Source organism: Papio anubis, chromosome 6 (genome assembly GCF_008728515.1).
Source record: "Papio anubis isolate 15944 chromosome 6, Panubis1.0, whole genome shotgun sequence".
Lineage (NCBI taxonomy): Eukaryota > Metazoa > Chordata > Mammalia > Primates > Cercopithecidae > Papio > Papio anubis.
Genome location: NC_044981.1, coordinates 55237725 through 55255402, shown reverse-complemented (window position 1 = coordinate 55255402; position 17678 = coordinate 55237725). Strand labels below are relative to the sequence as shown.

The 17678-nt window shown below is 40.4% G+C and overlaps 2 protein-coding genes across 30 annotated transcripts in view; one reads left to right on the top strand and one right to left on the bottom strand.

The window, feature by feature from the left end:
* DST (dystonin) overlaps positions 1–17678 on the top strand; it is a 488658-nt gene that overhangs the window by 235958 nt on the left and 235022 nt on the right. For 15 of the 29 annotated variants that reach the window (XM_021936767.2, XM_021936754.2, XM_021936752.2 and 12 more), the window contains 3 exons: positions 13475–13564; positions 14090–14188; positions 15863–15940. In XM_021936767.2, the coding sequence (XP_021792459.2) occupies positions 13475–13564; positions 14090–14188; positions 15863–15940 (267 nt within the window). Of the gene's footprint in view, positions 1–1514; positions 1672–13474; positions 13565–14089; positions 14189–15862; positions 15941–17678 lie in introns of those variants that run through there. The other 14 variants (XM_021936750.2, XM_021936748.2, XM_021936758.2 and 11 more) reach the window with 3 other exon arrangements.
* Positions 1666–4861, bottom strand: LOC108585470. Its single transcript, XM_017957961.3, has 2 exons — positions 3893–4861; positions 1666–2206 (listed from the first exon to the last, which is right to left on the bottom strand). The coding sequence occupies exon 1, from the start codon at positions 4607–4609 to the stop codon at positions 3896–3898; it is 714 nt and encodes a 237-aa protein (XP_017813450.1). The 5' UTR covers positions 4610–4861; the 3' UTR covers positions 1666–2206; positions 3893–3895.

The window sequence follows — 17678 nt, the reverse complement described above, 5'->3', positions numbered from 1 at the left end:
ATCTGGGGGTGTCTTTAAAAATAGTTTTAGTGTTCCTCTCCTTGTGTCAGTTGTCTTGATCATAATCCTGGGTTATTTCAAAGGTTTAATGAAGAGGATGCAACCAGTTGTTCTCAGTTGTTTATTTGCAAGGACCCAAGGAAATGAGCTTATGTTTAAAGAGGAGTGAATTACTTTGCATATAAAGTATCTGAAAGTATCAGAGTGTCATCAAAGCCTTAAAACTGTAAAATATGCTATGAAGAGACCCCTAGATTTTCCAATCCTTGAGACTTGAAAAAAGGAGATGAAGGAACCACTTGTGTCATGCCTATCCTAATCTCTCACCTTAGGAAATAATGCTCTGAAAGGGACACCAGGAAGTGCCCATGATGGCATGACCAGAAGGTATCTGCACTCCTGGCTAGCTGCACCTTTCCTGGAGCTGTATCTACCAGTGGATTCTGTTACTTGCCCAGCACTTACCCCACTCTCTGAGGACCTTGCTTCCTCTGAGTCTGCAGTGTGACTCATATCGTAACCATTCCAGCAAGTGGCTCACTGTTCGGTTAAGGACAGAGCCGTATAAGACATTATCCAGGAAGTAGATGAAGTTAATTTTTGAAGTTCAGGTAGTTCTTTTATTTTGTGTGTGTGTGTGTGTGTGTGTGTGTGCGCGCGCATGCACGTGTGTGTTGAGGTTATAGGTCAGGCATTGACAACCTATAGTTCATTTGACTAAAGCCCCAAAAAAGATGATTCAGCTCAGAAGTATTCAGGGCATTTGCCACAACCAGCACTTTAATCAGAATTGCAAAGTAGTTGAAATTTTTATTTGTCACGTCCTTATATTCCTTTTCTGATGCTTCTCTCCCCACTCACCAGCTGCCCAGGGTCTTCAGACTGCCTTTTACCTGGAATCATATCATGCCCCTGCCCTGCAGTGCTACTCCCCTACATGTTATTCCATCTTGTCACCAACCATGATTAAGATTTCTTTGAAACCAATGATAGGTAGGAATGAGGAGAAAGTCAGTCTGGTAAAGTGTCCTTGTGTTACAAGCAGATGACTTGAGAGGTTGCTGTATCTGTCCCAGGAGCTCACTTTTTTTGTTGTTTCAAAGACAGAATGTTTTTACTTGAATACATCTCTACGTTTATAATGATTAATTTGAATCTGATTTATGAATTTGGTGTAACATTACAAGAGAGTCATTAGCTGGGAGGATTTGAGGAGGAAATGCACATTTTTTGAACTAGTGTGAATTTTGGTCATGGATGTAATTTAAATAAAACTAATTTAAAATTCTTTAAAATAACCTTTGCAAGATTTTTATTTTAAAGTATTTACAATTCTGTTTTAAAAGCTTTTCAGTAAAAGCTGGAATTTAAAAATATAGTGGAATCTCTTTAAAACAGTGGTGGTAAAGGATAAGACTGTAATGGTATCATTATAGACTACCTGTGTCAAACAGACTTTGTTACCCATAATTATATTTTTTAAGTCATGGCACACAGATGAACCATGTCTAATTAGCTATTAGTATTATAATAGCATTCTACTTAGTTGTCTTTATTTGTCTTTGTAAAGGTAAACTGAGGCTGGAGCCGAACCGGGAACGAAGACACAAGGCAAATGGCAGTGAGAATAGCCTTTACTGGGACTCGCGGGCGAGGTTCCTCGGTCCAAAGGTGCGGGCCGAGGAAGTCACGCTGAGGGAGGAGGGTAGGGGCTGGCTTTTTACAGCCCGAGAGGTAGGGAAGCTGGTTGTACAAGCAGGGCCTGGGGGGCTCTTGAAACTACTAGGGCAGGAGTCGAGTAAGGGTCATGAGGAAGGGGTCTTTGGAAACTGTTAACCGAAACTGCTGTTTACGAACTTGTGGAATGCAGGTGAGCTGCAGGTCCTGGGGGAGTGTGGTTGCCCAGCCAGAACTCTGATGCATGTAAGTCTGCGGGTGTGTACAAGGGTGAAGGGAGTCTTTAACAAAAGGCCTGCTACGCTGGGTAACGCCGCCATGTTGGGTCTAGATTCCTGCCTAACATTCCGACCTCTTTCTAATAAGAAAATGGGGTGACGTGTTCCTCTGGCTGCTTCCTGCTGGTATGGGTCCTCGTGGGGTTCTTCGGAGGTCGGAACTCGGGTATAGGGGTGGAGCAGCATCTGATTGAAAGTGACATGGGAGACTTCTTTCATGCAGTCCTGGATGAAGCGGAGGACACAGGGAGCTATGAGTAGCAAGAAGCCAATGATTAGTAAGGGGCTTAGAAAGGGTAGGATTTAACCGGCCACAGACGACTGCCACCATCTAAGTGAGGACCTTGATCCGAGGTTTTTCTGGTGGAGTCTTTCCCGAATCTTTTCTAGAGTGAGGAGATTGGTTTCTACTAGTCCTGACTCATTGATGTAGTGTTCGGCCAGGAAGGGGAAAGGAGGGGGTTAGGTTAGAGGAGTTAAAAGGGCTGGGTAAGGTTACCGCAACCAGTGGGGGCTTATTCAAGGCTGCACACAAGAAACAATGAGAGATGTTGTGTACCTCGGCCATGTGTACCACTTGAGCCCCTTCCCTGACTAAGGTTAGCCAGGAAAAAGGGTTGCTGCTGTCCTGGGGCTTGCTGCCTGGGCTAGAGCTGAGATGGCTTCCTCCTGTTGTCTGATGTCAGAGGCCAGGCTGACGAGGCTGCTTACGACCTTGATGTAGGCCTTAAAGATCCTGAGTTGGGCCACGGGATAAGACTCACTGTGCCCACCAGTCCTAGGAAGGACAAGATCTCTTCCGCATCCTGAGGAGGCTGGAGAGTTTCAATGAGGCTTATTCTGTCTGCTGTGAGGCTTTGTGTAGTGGGTGTGAGGAGTATGCCTAGGTAGGTGACAGAAGGGCTGCAAAGTTGAGCCTTATCCGGGGTAATCTGATAACCTCGGTCGCCTAGAAAATTTAAAAGTGTAGCAGTATCTGCAAGGGAATACTCCTAGGAAGGACTACATAGTAATAAGTCATCGACATACTGCAATAGTGTGCTGTGGGTCAGGGGACAGAGGACAACATCCTGTGCCAGTGCCTGTCCGAAAAAATGGGGCCTACCATGGAACCTTTGAGGCAAAACAGTCCAAGTCAGCTGGGAAGAAATATGAGTGTCTGGATCTTCCAATGTAAAAGCAAACAGAAAGTGGCGGTCTGGGTGTAGAGGGATGGTAAAGAAGGTCAAGGACAGTGAAATGGGTGGTGTCAGGGGGAACGCACGAGAGGAGTGTATATGGATTAGGAACAACTGGAAAGGTAGAGACTACTGCCTCATTGATGAGGCGTAGGTCCTGCACAACACGATAGGCCCCAGAGCTTTTCTGTACAGGCAGGATAGGAGTATTGCATGGTGAGTTGGCGGGAACTAGAATGTGCTGCCGGAGCAGGTGTGTAATGATGGGTTTTAGTCCTTGTCGGTGTTCAAGGGAGATAGGGAACTGGGGCCTAGAGGGAAACTTAGAAGGGTCTTTTAGCCAGATGTGGACTGGAGTGTGGTGCTGGGCAATGATCAGGGTGGAGGTGTCCCACACCTCAGGGTTAATGGGGACTGGAAACGGGAGTGGGGGGTCAGCCTGGCGAGGTTTGTCAGGTGAGAGAAGAGGGAAGAGGAACGTGAGGTGTGGGGAGGGGTTGGGTCGGAAGTGAACTGAGGCCCCTAGCTTGGAGAGGAGATCTCGTCCTAACAAGGGGACTGGGCATGAAGGAATGATAAGAAATGAGTGCGAGAAGAGGGAGCCATCCAAGCGGCAAGACAGAGGAGGAGTCTGGCGGTAGGTGGAGGGAGTGCCATCAATTCCCATGACTGTGACAGTGGAGGGGTGGCTGGGGCCACTAAAGGAAGGCAAAACAGAGTAGGTAGCCTCTGTGTCCATGAGGAAAGATATGGACTTACCCGCTACCTGGAGCATAACCCTGGGCTCGGTGAGAGTAAGAGGGGTTCCCGAGTCTGGGCCTCTTCAATCTTCGTCGGTTCGAGGAGTTGGAAGGCGCCTCCAGTACCTGGAGGAGGGTCATCACGTGGAGACGTAGCGACCGTCCTCAGGTTGGGGCAGTCCGACTTCCAGTGGCCCATCTGCCGACAGTTCGGACAGGGGTGGGTTGGCTCCTTTGGGTTGGGGCACTCCTTGGCCCAGTGGCTGTCGTTGCTGCACTTGAAGCAGGCACCAGGTGGCGCTCGGGTAGTACCTCCTTTCTGGGAGCTCCTGGAGCCAGCCGGTCTCAGGGTTGCTACCAAGGCCTGGGTTTGGAGTTGTGCCTTCTGTTTTAGCCTGGCCTGTCGTTGGGCCTCAGCTGCTTCCTCCCTGGAGTTGTAGACCTTGAAGGCCAGTTTGACTAAATCCTGAATGGGAGTTTGAGGGCCTTCCTCCGCCTTTTCAAACTTTTTTTGGATATTGGGGGCCGACTGAGAAATAAAGTATGAAGCTAAGATGGCTCCTCCTGCAGGGGAGGCAGGGTCAAGGCGGGTGTACTGAATAAGTGACTCTGTCAGTTGGTTAAGAAAAACAGCCGGATTTTCATCTGAGCCTTGGACTACCTCCTTTAACTTATTAAAATTGACTGACTTATTGGAGGCTGCCTGCATGCCAGCAAGAAGGCACTGGACCATCATATCTTGGCGGCAGCGGCCTGCCTGACCAACCTGCTAGTCCTAGTTGGGCTCGGCTGAGGGCACTGCCTCAGTGCCAACTGGCATGGTGTGGTCAGTTAAATGAACCTGGTCAGCGTGCTGCCTGGCTGCCACTAGGATACACTCCTGTTCCTCAGGGGACAGGGTTGAGGTCATAACGACATAGGGATCATGCCAGGTGAGGTCATACGCCTGGCACAGGTATCTGAACTTTTTGAAATAGTGAGTGGGGTTGGCTGAGAAAGAGCCTACACGTTCTTCAATCTTAGACAGGTCTGCCAGTGAAAACAGCACATAGACGCAGACTACTCCTTCGGCACCTGCCACCTCTCGCAAGGGACACAGGAGGTCAGTCCTGGACCGAGTATGGGCTGAGGCATGTGAGGAAGGGGAGGAGGTGGAGCTGGGGGAGACAGAATCTGTTGGGTTTGGCAAGGGCACAGGAGGGGTGGAAGGGAGGGGAGGCGCTGACAAGGATGGGGATAATGGCGGGTCAGGGTAAGGAGAAGATTGGGTGGGAGACCAAAGGGGTGGCCGGATAGGGTGTGAGGAGGCTCAGAAAAAGAGGAGGAATCATCCCTCTCCTTGCTCGAGGGAAGAGACTTTGTGAGTAGGACCTGAGCTAACGAGCATTGAGCACAGAGATATGGGTGAGAACGCAAGTCCCAAAAGGCTTGAACATAGGGTATCTCGTACCATTTGCCTAGTCTCTTGCAGAAGTTGGTCAGATCCGTGAGGATGTTAAAGTCTAGAGTACCTTCTGCAGGCCACTGAGACTGATTATCCAATTTATACTGCGGTCATGCTACTGTGCAGAAGAAAATGAGCTGCTTTTGTTTTAGGTCTTGGCTGAGACTTAAAGTCTGGAAATTAGCCAAGAGGCACCTCAGAGGGGATTTTCGGTTTGGTTTGGACTGGATAGTTCCCATGGTCCTAAGGCAGGCAGTCCAGCGGCAATGGGAGCGTCCTCCTACTGCCACGTGGAGTGCAGGGTACGGCGGCTTCTGGGGAGGTTGGGCGTCTCCTAGTCCCTGGTGCCAAGGTTACAGTTGACTGGAGGGAGCCCCTGATGTGGCCACGCGTTTCGGACAGGGACTTCCCGGAGGGAGCGTACAGGACGGGGGAAAACTTACCCAGCAGTGAACAAATTGAGTCTTGGATTTAGTGAAATGGCTCCTGGCTCGGAAAGGAGGTCCTGGCTCCGGAAGAGGAGAGCCTACCCGACCCAGCAGGGGTCCGGGGAGGGGGTCTCCTCCTGGGTTTCGGCACCAAATGTAAAGGTAAACTGAGGCTGGAGCCAAACCGGGAACGAAGACACAAGGCAAATGGCGGTGAGAATAGCCTTTATTAGGACTCGTGGGCGAGGTTCCTCGGTCCAAAGGTGCGGGCCGAGGTAGTCGCGCTGAGGGAGGAGGGTAGGGGCTTTTTATAGCCCGAGAGGTAGGGAAGCTGGTTGTACCAACAAGGCCTGGGGGGGTCTTGAAACTACTAGGGCAGGAGTCGAGTAAAGGTCATGAGGAAGGGGTCTTTGGAAACTGTTAACCGAAACTGTTGTTTACAAACCTGTGGAATGCAGGTGAACTGCAGGTCATGGGGGAGTGTGGTTGCCCAGCCAGAACTCTGACGCATGTAAGTCTGCGGGTGTGTACAAGGGTGAAGGGAGTCTTTAACAAAAGGCCTGCTACGCCGGGTAACACCGCCATGTTGGGTCTAGATTCCTGCCTAACAGTCTTTATATTACAACCACACATTTTCACTTGTTTCAATCAAAATTTTGTTTCCTTGAGTAGGTTTTCTCGTTAGACATGTTAAGTGATTTTGACCCTTCCTTTCCCAGCTTTTTCTTTTGCCCAAATTATGAGAAAGTAGGAGGAGTAGGAAAAAGGTGAGCATAATAAGGATATCGATTGGTTTCTCCTCTTTTTCTTATGCTGGTGTTAAAAATTGCTCTTGACATAGTAGTACTTACCGTGATTTTTTTGAGGTGATGATAAAGAGTTTAAAGAAAGATTTATATAAGTAAGGAGCTAGGAGGATATTTGAAAAACCCATAAAAGGTAATGCCCATATTTTCCTGCCAAACAGACAGAATACTGGAAAGAAGTATCCTTAGTCTTATCTAAAATACCTCCTCCTCTTTTTAAAGATTGCACAATAATATTTATTAGCTGTTCTTCCCTCTCTCATATATGGAATGGGTAATGCTGATGCCTTTACAAACCGATGCTCGTTTGTTAGACATTGTAGTATGGAGTTTGTCTAGAATACATCTTTAATAAAAACTAACTCCAAGGAACTGTACAGATAGCAATAAAGATACACTATGCAGAGTATATTGATTTCTGAATTTATTTCTCCCTTTCAGTTACATTATAATTGCCCCACACCAAGATCTGTACAGCTATGCAAGAGATGAAAAATCTATAGGTTCAGGGGAAAATGTGAGCAAAAATAGATTTATGTGTTTTCTTGCTAATAAAAGGGAAGATAGGAAAGATAGAGACCTAAACCCAAACCAAACCAGAACCAACCAACCCAAACCTCAAACTGTTACAGAAAAGTTACCTACTTGAAAATATTTACAAATTGAAATAGCCTTTTAAAAAGGTTACTGAAACCATGGCGAGACTGTATAGAAGAGAATAAAAATACCTAGGTGAAACAGTGACTAAAATACCCCAAATCTTAAAGTGTTTATCTGTAATATATTAATAAATGTTTTTATTCTATTTAACTACCTAGTTCCACCTTGTGGTGAAAGACTAGAAAAGGCCATTCAGTTTTTGCATTTTAATTATAGATTGCCAACCCAGAAGCTTAAAAGAGAAACCTTCTTTGTCAAGGAGTGAATCAGGTCCAAAGAAAGTAGACACATTATTTGTACTGCCTAGTGCCAATGTGGATTTAAAACAAAGTCTCTATTATTTTATCCATTAATACCTTAAGATGTATAACTAATATCTTTATTTCATAGTTTAAAAATAACCTAAAGGAGATGAATTCTATTTGGCTTAATTAATGTTGACTTAACATAGTACCTTAAAAAACCATAACCACCTTTTTATCATGCCAAAGAAGAATATTTCCCTATTATACTCAGCTGTACCAATTTCACATTTATAATAATTTAGGTAGAATATGAATTGTAGTTTTATTCTTTCACAACTCCTGAAGAAGTAGTACTGAAGTAAATTTGTAATGAAAAAACCACTTTAGATAAGGCAGCTACCTAAGATAATACAATGTTTCTAAGCATTTTTTTTTGTGTATTTTAAAAGCATTAATTTTCTTATCAATAATTAATATGTTAATATATTGATATTTATGTTACCTTTATTTATTTTTTCAAGTAGGCTGTCTATAAGGAACTCGCCCAGGAGAACTTGACAGCTTATTTTTTATGAACGTACTTGTTTGATCTAAAAAAATTGCATTGTAAAATGTTTTAATTTATAATTTTCACTAAAGCAAACTATCCTTCTTCTCATTACCCAATTTGTACAAGCCAGTGAGGCGATCTCATTTGGGACAAGTCTTCTTTTATTATTTATGTCTCTTTCTAAAGATAGCTGATTGTTTTTCAGAATACTGTATCTTTTAGATATAGAACTTCTTTAAGAGAGGACTGTGAACCCTTTATGTGGCTGATGTTTTGCTCCCTGCTGCAGAGCACACTAAGATGCCTGCATTTTACCCAAGCTTCATTAATGGAATGTCTCTTCCAGTTTCCTTTTTTCCTGAAGGACCTTTCCTCTATTATTGTGTAATGATTGGGCCCTTGATTTTACCTGTGATTGATTTGTTTTTGCTTAAGATAATAGTTTACAGGGAAGCTTTTATATTGGTCAGAGATATTATGGCCTCATTCTACTTAAAATTCATAGTTTTCTTTGTGTAGGAAAAGTTCAAGTTTCTTAACCTGAGATATAAAGCCTCTGTGTCCACTCGTGCATCGTTCCAGCCTCATCTTCCACCTCATGCTTCATTGACTTCATCACTGCTTTCCTTCCTTCTAACTCATATATAGTTTTGTGTGTCCTTGCCTTTTTCCTTTGTTCATCCTCCTCCCTTCACCTGGAACATTCCTTTCTTCTTTGCTGGGAAGACCCCAGATTGGGTTAAGCTCCTCATAGCTTACTGAGTGTGCTCTGAATGCGTTTACTTTATACTGCAATTTCTTTCCTAAATTTCTTTCATCTCAGATTACAGACTTCAAGAGGTAGCACTCTTATTATTCATCTTTGTACCCATAGAAGTTAAAGGATACCGTGGCATATGATGGATGGATGCTCAATAAATACTTTGTGACCTGAATTGAATTGCAGCTAAACAATAGTAATATGTTTAAATAATGGGAAGTAAAATTTTTGTGAAATTTGTCTAGATTAGCATCAATCACTGTAACGTTAGACTTTTAAAAGAGGAAGTTTAAACATTCAGCAAGCAGCTATATAATGATTCTCTTTTCTTCAAAGCTGAATTTGATTTAGCCTATATAAAACCAAACAATTATAGGTTAACAAAAGGAAATTTTCAGTGTAGTGTTTTTGGTCAGTTAAGCCAGTTAGGTAATACAGACCTGGTGTGATCTACTCTGTTCTGTCTCCAAAATAAATTTGAAATATTGTCCATGTCATCACCAGTATCTTGTTTAGAATTTTTATTGCCCATAGAATGTTTTCTCGTCTATTTTTCTTTCTTGGGATATTCTTTTAAGTAAAATATTAGTGCCCCCTAGAGGTAAACTCTAGGTGCAATGCTGTATACATATTTTTTGAAAATACTGCAAAATTCTACTAGAATTGTGTGAAATACAGAAAATGCTGTATCACCCTTGTTATGTAATTCAAGTTATGTAAGTTAATCCCAGAGTATTTCATAGTGCTTTTACTTTGCTCATCACTTCCTCTAGCACTATTGATCCAGACAGTTTTTTGTCCCATAGGGAGAAAGTATCCAAAAAGAGAAGAAGGAATGCTTTATTAAAAACTGAAAATGGAATGTTAGGGATATTGGCAGTTAGTCTAGTCATCTGTGAAGGACAGTTACCAGGCCAAATGCCTATGACTCACTCCTGGGGTAAAATAAAAGCTTTTCTATGTAGGCTTTAACTGTTTACTTTCCCTTCTTTTCTTTCCCTTAAATTTCTTGCTAGATTAGATTGGAACCCCAATTCTTTCCCCTCAGTTCATTCCCGACCACCCTTTACCCGTAATGTTGATTTTTAATTTTTAATAGCATCCTCTTTTATTCCATTCATTTGTGCTGAGGAAACTGACCCAGTATTATAAAGTACTTAGCACAAAGTTAGGCATCTAGTAGTAACTCATGATGTGTATGTTTTTGTTTATTATTGTTAATGACATTTGCTTTTCGGAGAAAGATATCTTATATTTTGTAGGACATTTTCCATGTACAGTATTTCTGTGGACCCTCAGAATAATCAGCTGAGACAGGAAAAGCAGGCAGTATCGGGGATAGCCAGTCTCTCTAGATTTTTTTCAAGCATCATAGAAGTTAAATTAGTTTATTTCTGCATTTTCTTGTAAAATTCTTGAGAAATTAAGCCATAAGTCTTAAGAGTATCTTTTATTTTATACATTTTCTAAGTTGACAGGTCATTGATTTTAAAAAATGAAAATAATTTGATTTAAAGATTACAGACTTTTTGTTCTTTAGGTTGAACTAGGAGTTTTCTGTTTTCCAACCTTTATTTTAAAGATAAAAAAACTGAAGCCTAGAGAGTTTAGGCTGTTGGTACAAATTCATAAGGCCAGGGGCAGAAGCGGGACTAAAATGCCTTTTCCTTTATCACAGGTTTTCTCTTTTCCTAATTTAGAGGGAGTCTTACTCCTTCACCGAGGCTGGAGTGGCATGATCTCAGCTCACTGCCACCATGCCCGGCCAACTTTTTGTATTTTTAGTGGAGACAGGGTTTCACCATCTTAGCCGGGCTGGTCTTGAACTCCTGACTTCCTGATCCACCCACCTCGGCTTCCCAAAATGTTAGGATTACAGGCGTGAACCACCGCACCTGGCCCTCTTTTCCTAATTTAGATTTGCATGGCGTAATATTATTTTCCTTCTCTAAATATGTGTTTTAATTTTCCTTTGTTGTTGCATAAATACAATGGTAACAAATGACACCTGGTTTGGGAAAGTTTCCCTTATGTAGAGGGTTTTGTTCAGTCTGGCAAGTCAAGCTGGCAAGTCACTCCCCATCTTTAACTGTCCTGGAGTGAGAAAGACACAAGAAGTGGAATATAGAGTGAAATGTGAGTCTGGTAGGTTGTAGACATAGTGGACCAGAGAGCACAGAATTCTCAGCACTATTACAGTTCTGGAAGCCCCCAACCCAATCATGTGCTTGGATTCTACTGTCCTTCTGTGTACTGAGGATATCAGACCTGCACAATAAAGTCATTTATTTTGAGAGATGAAGCAGCTGGCTGAGGATCAGGAGCTGTATAATGTTGTTTATATAAATATAATCTTTTAGTGTTCCCATTCAGGCTCTTTTAGAGTTTGGCTGCTTTCTGGTTATATTGGAGATATAACTGAGAAGTACACAGACTTAGATGTGTTAATGTACATGACATTCACAAGCTTAGCTTTTCTACCTTGTTTTTAAGTAGATCTTAGCCTTATAAATTCAAGCTCGTGCCTTAGAATGGGACTGAGTGAATTCTTACAGTGCTCTAATACAAGAGTCCCCAACCCCCAGGCCACAGACAGGTACTGGTCCGGTCTGGTCCATGGCCTGTTAGGGAGTGGCCTGCACAGCAGGAGGCTAGCACTGGGCCAGCCAGCATTAGCACCTGAGCTCTGCCTCCTGTCCAGATCAGTGATGGTGTTAGATTCTCATAGGAGCATGAACCCTGTTGTTTTGTTTGTTTGTTTTTTGAGACAGAATCTCACTCTGTTGCCCAGGCTGGAGTGCAGTGGCACAATCTCGGCTCACTGCAGCCTCCGCCTCACGGGTTCAAGTGATTCTCCTGCCTCAGCCTTCCAAGTAGCTGGGATTACAGGCATACGCCACATCACCTGGCTAATTTTTTTTGTGTATTTTTAGTAGAGATGGGTTTTGCCGTGTTGGCCAGGCTGTTCTCAAACTCCTGACCTCAAGTGATCCGCCCACCTTGGCCTCCCAAAGTGCTGGGGATTACAGGTATGAGCCACCGCATGGCTGCAAACCCTTTTGTGAACTGTGCATGTGAGGGATCTAGGTTGTAGCATCTCCTTGAAGAGAATCCAAGTGTCCTGATGACTTTGTCTGACGATGGTAACAGTTTCATCCCAAAATCACCCTGATACTCCTTGGGCATCTAGTGAGATCAAAATAAAATGTCAATTCCGTAGAGTATGGAGAATTGCAGTATTAGTACTCATTTCAGTTAAGTGCTTATCTCTTTGCGTACATATCATGCATGTAGTAGATATGTTCCTGAAAAGGCCCTTGAAAATTGATTAATCTCTGAAATACAGTTGAGAAGTTGAGAGAGTTGTCATTTCATTATGCCTAGATGGGTAATTGAATATTAAAAGGTTCTGTGACTTACGTAAATAGTGCCAGAACACTGGATGTAAAAGCTGGTAAATTTGATAAGAAATTCCTAAGGGAACTTTTTCTTCATCAATCAAAAACATTTTCTGACACTAACAAAAGATATTGTAAAACATATATATATAGGGAGAATCAATTAAGATAATACAATTTTATGGGATTTAAACTATTTTTCGGAACTGAGAGACTTACCATAAAAGTTTGCTTCCAGTTTACATTAGGCCTCTTCTTGTGTTTGTGTTTGTGTATATAGTTTTGATCATAAGTTTAGATCTTTTCATTACTTTGTGCTATATATTCACTTGACATTTTGAAGGTGCAAAGGAGTTGGATTCATTTGTATACAGGGCTTGTGCCATGGGTGACGTAGGCGGGATTCTGGTTCCTGCTTCTTTCTGGCCCAGTTCTTTGTCTCCTTTCATGGGAGCAGCCCAGAATTACTGAAAGGTGAGAAAATGGAAATGTGCCAGCCCACTGTGGAGCAGTAATCTTAATAGCCTGCTTTGACATGTGTCTGTCCAACACAAACCTTGTAGTGGGCCACGTGGTTACTAGAGCTATCCCTACTTGGCAGGCTGAACAAAGCTTTTGGGAAATCTTTGATGGTTTGGGTTCTAAAATCACAGACTTCTAAATCAGGCCTGTGGAACGGAGGAAGCTATTGTAGGTTGATTGTTGATTTTGTGCTATTTACAAAAATCTTCCATTATAAGAAGACTTATATTGTGCAGAGGAGGGTTTGGACAGAGGCCTTCTAACCTGACACGGATGGATTTCAAAAAATTTTTTTGAAATAATTATAGGCTCATAGGATATTGACAAAATAATATGTAGAGTCTCGTGTACCGTTCACCCAGCTCACGTCTATGGATTTCTAAAAATGTTCCTCTGCATCCTTGATCCTGTTTGGGGCTAGAAGTTCAACTGCGGGGGTGAAAACTCTACCCTCTTGTTAAGGTGGCACTGGCTGCTGTATCGGGAATCATGAATAAAGTCAGGGCATTGCCCGTATTTGAAGAATTGTAACCCCATGTAGTAGTCCAGGCTTATGTTTTTTCTAATATATATTAAAAATGTAATAATTTGAATTTTCTTTTTGAATTATTAATCTGAAATTCACTTTTTAAAGTTTTTAAATTAAATTTAGTTTTTAAGTAATAAGCGTTTTAAAAATTTAAAAATAGGTGTGTGAATGAATACCATGTGAGGAATGTTTTCTACTTGTCTCCTTTTTAGGATGATTCTGAGTTCTCGGACCCCAAATTTTGCTTTTCTCTTTGTAGGTTCGAAAGCATGTGAATGATCTCTATGAAGACTTAAGGGATGGACACAATTTGATTTCTCTTTTAGAGGTTCTTTCAGGAGATACCTTGGTAAGTTTTAACTTTCTTATTTTGAAGAACGTGTAATCTTTTCTGCATAGGACCAGTGTGTTTTCAGTGCAGACTATTCAGATTTTTGCAACATTCATCTTTTGAGCTGTGAATTCTGCCTGAAAAAGAAGTTTTGGTTAGATTCCTAAGCATTTTCAAACTTCAAATGACGTGAATTTGAGATTGAAGCACTTCGATTACTTCACTTATATAATCAGTTCTATAATTAAAATACTATTTTTGTTCTTGCTTCTTTTTTACCTTTGGGTTTTTTTGCTTAGCAGAAGTTGGATGCATAATATAACCACATATTAAAAGACTTACAAATAGCAAGAAAATAAACATTGCTTTCTGAAAAATGATCTAACCCATTCCGCAGGTGTCATTTTTTTTTTCTTTTTGTGAACATTACTTCCCCTTCTTGTTACCTGTTCTCCTTCATTATGTTCTGTTCATGCTCTTCTTTTCATTTCTGGTCTGTCTTGTGTCTTTGCTGTCCTATCTTCTGTCTGTTATATTCATTAGCCAAGGGAGCGAGATTTTTTGAAGACCTTACGATTGGTGAGTGCAACAGAAGCATGCGAATATGAACAGCATGAGGATGTGGAGGATGAGGATAAGGGGGTAGGTGTCGCCCCCATAACTTGACTAACCTAGCCGTTCCCATGCGGTGAGCGCTAACCTGATAGAGAAGTAACTCCTGGGTTCAGGCTCCTTTTTAGAAAGCATAGAAAGGACCAAAACCCACATTGAGATAGATGTGTGTGTACCAAAAAACTGGACAAAGGAAATATTTTCTCTTTAAATTACCTTCAGAGAGCTAAAAATGATTGAATTATGTATACATTGCTGTGCACTGCATGGTAATTAAACAGACTTAAAGTACATGATGGCATTTTAGTTAAACAATTTTATATACATTGTATATAAACATAGAAATTTTACAAGTCTACAAATTTTTGTGCAAATTCATTCAATTTCTGGAAGTGATATTTCAAACATGGCAACTATTTATTGCTTTTTATGAAAGAACTTAGGGAAATTTTTTTAGTATTTAAGTTTCTGCTTTAAACCACACCTGTTGGCAATAGGTATTTGATGGACATGTTTTACCTCTCTAATGTATCTCATGTATTTAAAAGGGAGATTTAAAAATCCAGTATCCCAATAGAACTCACAGAGCTGTTTAATCTCCATGACTCTTAGTTGACTGCAACCTACCTTTGCAAGACAGACGTGCTTCTTCTTTTGTCTTCTACATACCTGGTGCCCCTTGATTTTACTGGAAATTGTGCTTTTGTTGGATCCAGTGGGTAAATTTATCAACATCATTTCTACTTGTTATGCAGAACTTACCTTTCCTTCTGTAGTGTGCTGTCTGTTTTATTATGGCACCTTTGGCTTCAGCAACCTATACATACCGAAGAAGCCAAACTGTCAATTGTCTTTTTTCTTTTTTCCCTTTGGAAGATTTTATGTGATAAATTTCAGCTCCATTCTTTGTATTTTTTTCTAAGCATTTCTCAGCCCTGTTTCCTGATGTTTTCCTTCATGCTAACTTGTAACGTTTCTTAAGGGAAACGGCATTAAGGAAAATAATTCTCGTCTGTCACTTTTGCTGAGACTGAGAAAATAATTGTGTCCATCCCCAAGTAGAGTAAAACGAGTATAGAGTCCTTTCTGATTATCATAGTGTCCACTTTTGTGAAAAAGCTAAAATAAAATAAAGAGGAAATATATGGTTTTAATTGGTTTTCTCTCTTTCTCTATCATGGCTAAGTAAACCTTCTCTGTCTTTCTCCTTCTTGGTGATTTTTATACTAACTGCATGCTACTTTATCTCATTTTCATTAATATGCCATATGTATATATGTGTGTGTGTGTATATATACAGTTGTAAAACACTCTTGCTAATAGTGTTCAATAAGAAGGTAAAATGATGAATGATATTTAATTATTTTTGTGCCTCCATGGCTAAATAATTGTAGGCTAGCATTGTTTTATTACCAAATATTAAAAATCTATATGTTCTGTGACATTTTCTCTTTCCTTTTGTTTAAATAAAAAAATTGTCATAAAGTATATGTTTAAATAAAACATACTTGCAAAAAAATCCGTAATAGTTTACATTCAACTCAGACAATATAAAGACATTAAAAACTTCTTAGAAAATCTTATGGCCTTACCTAAACGGTAAATACTGTTTTGATATATTAAGATGAACAGAAAGTATATTTAAATTAGCATGGTCTGTGATAACAGAAACTCTTTTTTATACCTGCATTTTTCTGTTCTTAGCCCAGAGAAAAAGGTCGGATGCGTTTTCACAGACTACAGAATGTACAGATTGCACTTGATTATTTGAAAAGACGCCAGGTATGATGTTTTGAAAATACTATAATCATATAAACATATGTTACTAATACATCCATGTAGAAACATGTCAAGGAATGACAAGGTTAAATTTGCCTGTGAATTATAACCAGTAATCTTGTGCTTTGGTGAAGCAAATATTTAAAAATGTTTTTAAACATTTGCTCCCAAGAAAAGAAGTTAGTAGTAGGGATAAGCCCAGAGGAATTATAAGTGACTACATTTCCATCTATATAAGAACAACTGATTTTCTTTCTGTTTGAATTGGATTGCATTTGCCTAGGAAGTTACTGACATTTTAGTAGCAATAGAATGTTAAGAATGCCCATGAACAGTTCTTAATTGTGGGGAAGCAATACTTTATTTTTTATACTTGATATACAAAAATAGTCAATTTTTATAAAAATACTTTATATAATACTTTTAATTAAGTGTAAGCATTTTTCATACTTAGTAGTAATAAGGCAATATTTTGTTTTTTATAAGTAGATAATATTGGATAATTTATGAGTAAAGATATAACAGCATTTCTGACAATAGCCCCCAACTTGCTTGAGGTATCGGGAGAAATCATGGAAAAGAATTAATAATATATTGGATATGATCTTGATTTGATGGCATTACATATTATAGTGTCATAAGCCAAAATATTAGTAATTTTTTCAATTGGTAGAAAAAGAATGTAGGAGAGTTGAAAATTATTGAAGACAGTGAGAGTCAGAGGGGACAGCCACAATTTTGTTTTTTTAATAGTTTGAAAAAAGGGTAGAGATTGGGTGTGGTGGCTCATGCCTGTAATCTCAGCACTTTGGGAGGCTGAGGCGTGAGGATCACTTGAGCCAAGGAAATTGAGGATGTGGTGAGCCATGATTGCAATATTGCACTCCAGCCTGGGTAACAGAATGAGCCCTGTCTCAAAAAAAAAAAAAAAAAAAAAAGGCAAGGGAGAGAGGGAGAGGTAAACACTAGCTTTTATTATTTCTTCATTATTATTCGTCAATATTATGAACATTAAGATGCTTTTCCCTATTAAATACTACTAAATCCTCAGTGCTTAAATATATTCATGTTTGCTCATTGTTCATCATTCTCGTGGAAGATTCCAGAAGGATACTTCTGAAATGTTTTCTGGCAGTATTTTGTCCAAGAAGTAAAATGTTAAATATCATAGTATATAATTCTCAGTATTTAAATTCATGATATTAAAATGATTTTGTCCAGGAAGTAAATGGATCATCATTGGATTTATTTACTTGAATGCACAGTTTGACAATTGATAAGCTTTAAGTCTGAGTATTATATTATTTTAAAATATTTGAACAGCCTTCGAAATGCTCAGTGACTTATATATTTATGGCATATTGATAGCAAGATAATGCTAGTTATTTTAAAACCTTGTAATGGAAATTTGAGAAAGTTGTTAGAATTGTTAGAATAGTTTCATACTTAATCGTAAGAGTAAAATAAAGTTTATTTTTAAAAGACAAAATTATTTCTAATTTTAAGATCTCAAGTATTTAGGATTTCTCACTTGAGGAGTTGTACTTTTGTATTGACAAGTGAATGCTTTTAGTACTTGCTCTGGAACAGCAGTCCCCAACCTTTTTGGCAACAGGGACTGGTTTCATGGAAGACTATTTTTCCATGAACTGGGTGGTGGGGGTAGTGGGGGTTGTTTCAGCATGAAACGGTTTCACCTCAAATCATCAGGCATTAGGTTTTTGTAAGGAGTGCGCAACCT

Bases quoted from the DNA above. Each gene is read 5' to 3' on its own strand.
- LOC108585470 (XM_017957961.3), bottom strand. From the start codon at position 4,609: ATGATGGTCCAGTGCCTTCTTGCTGGCATGCAGGCAGCCTCCAATAAG.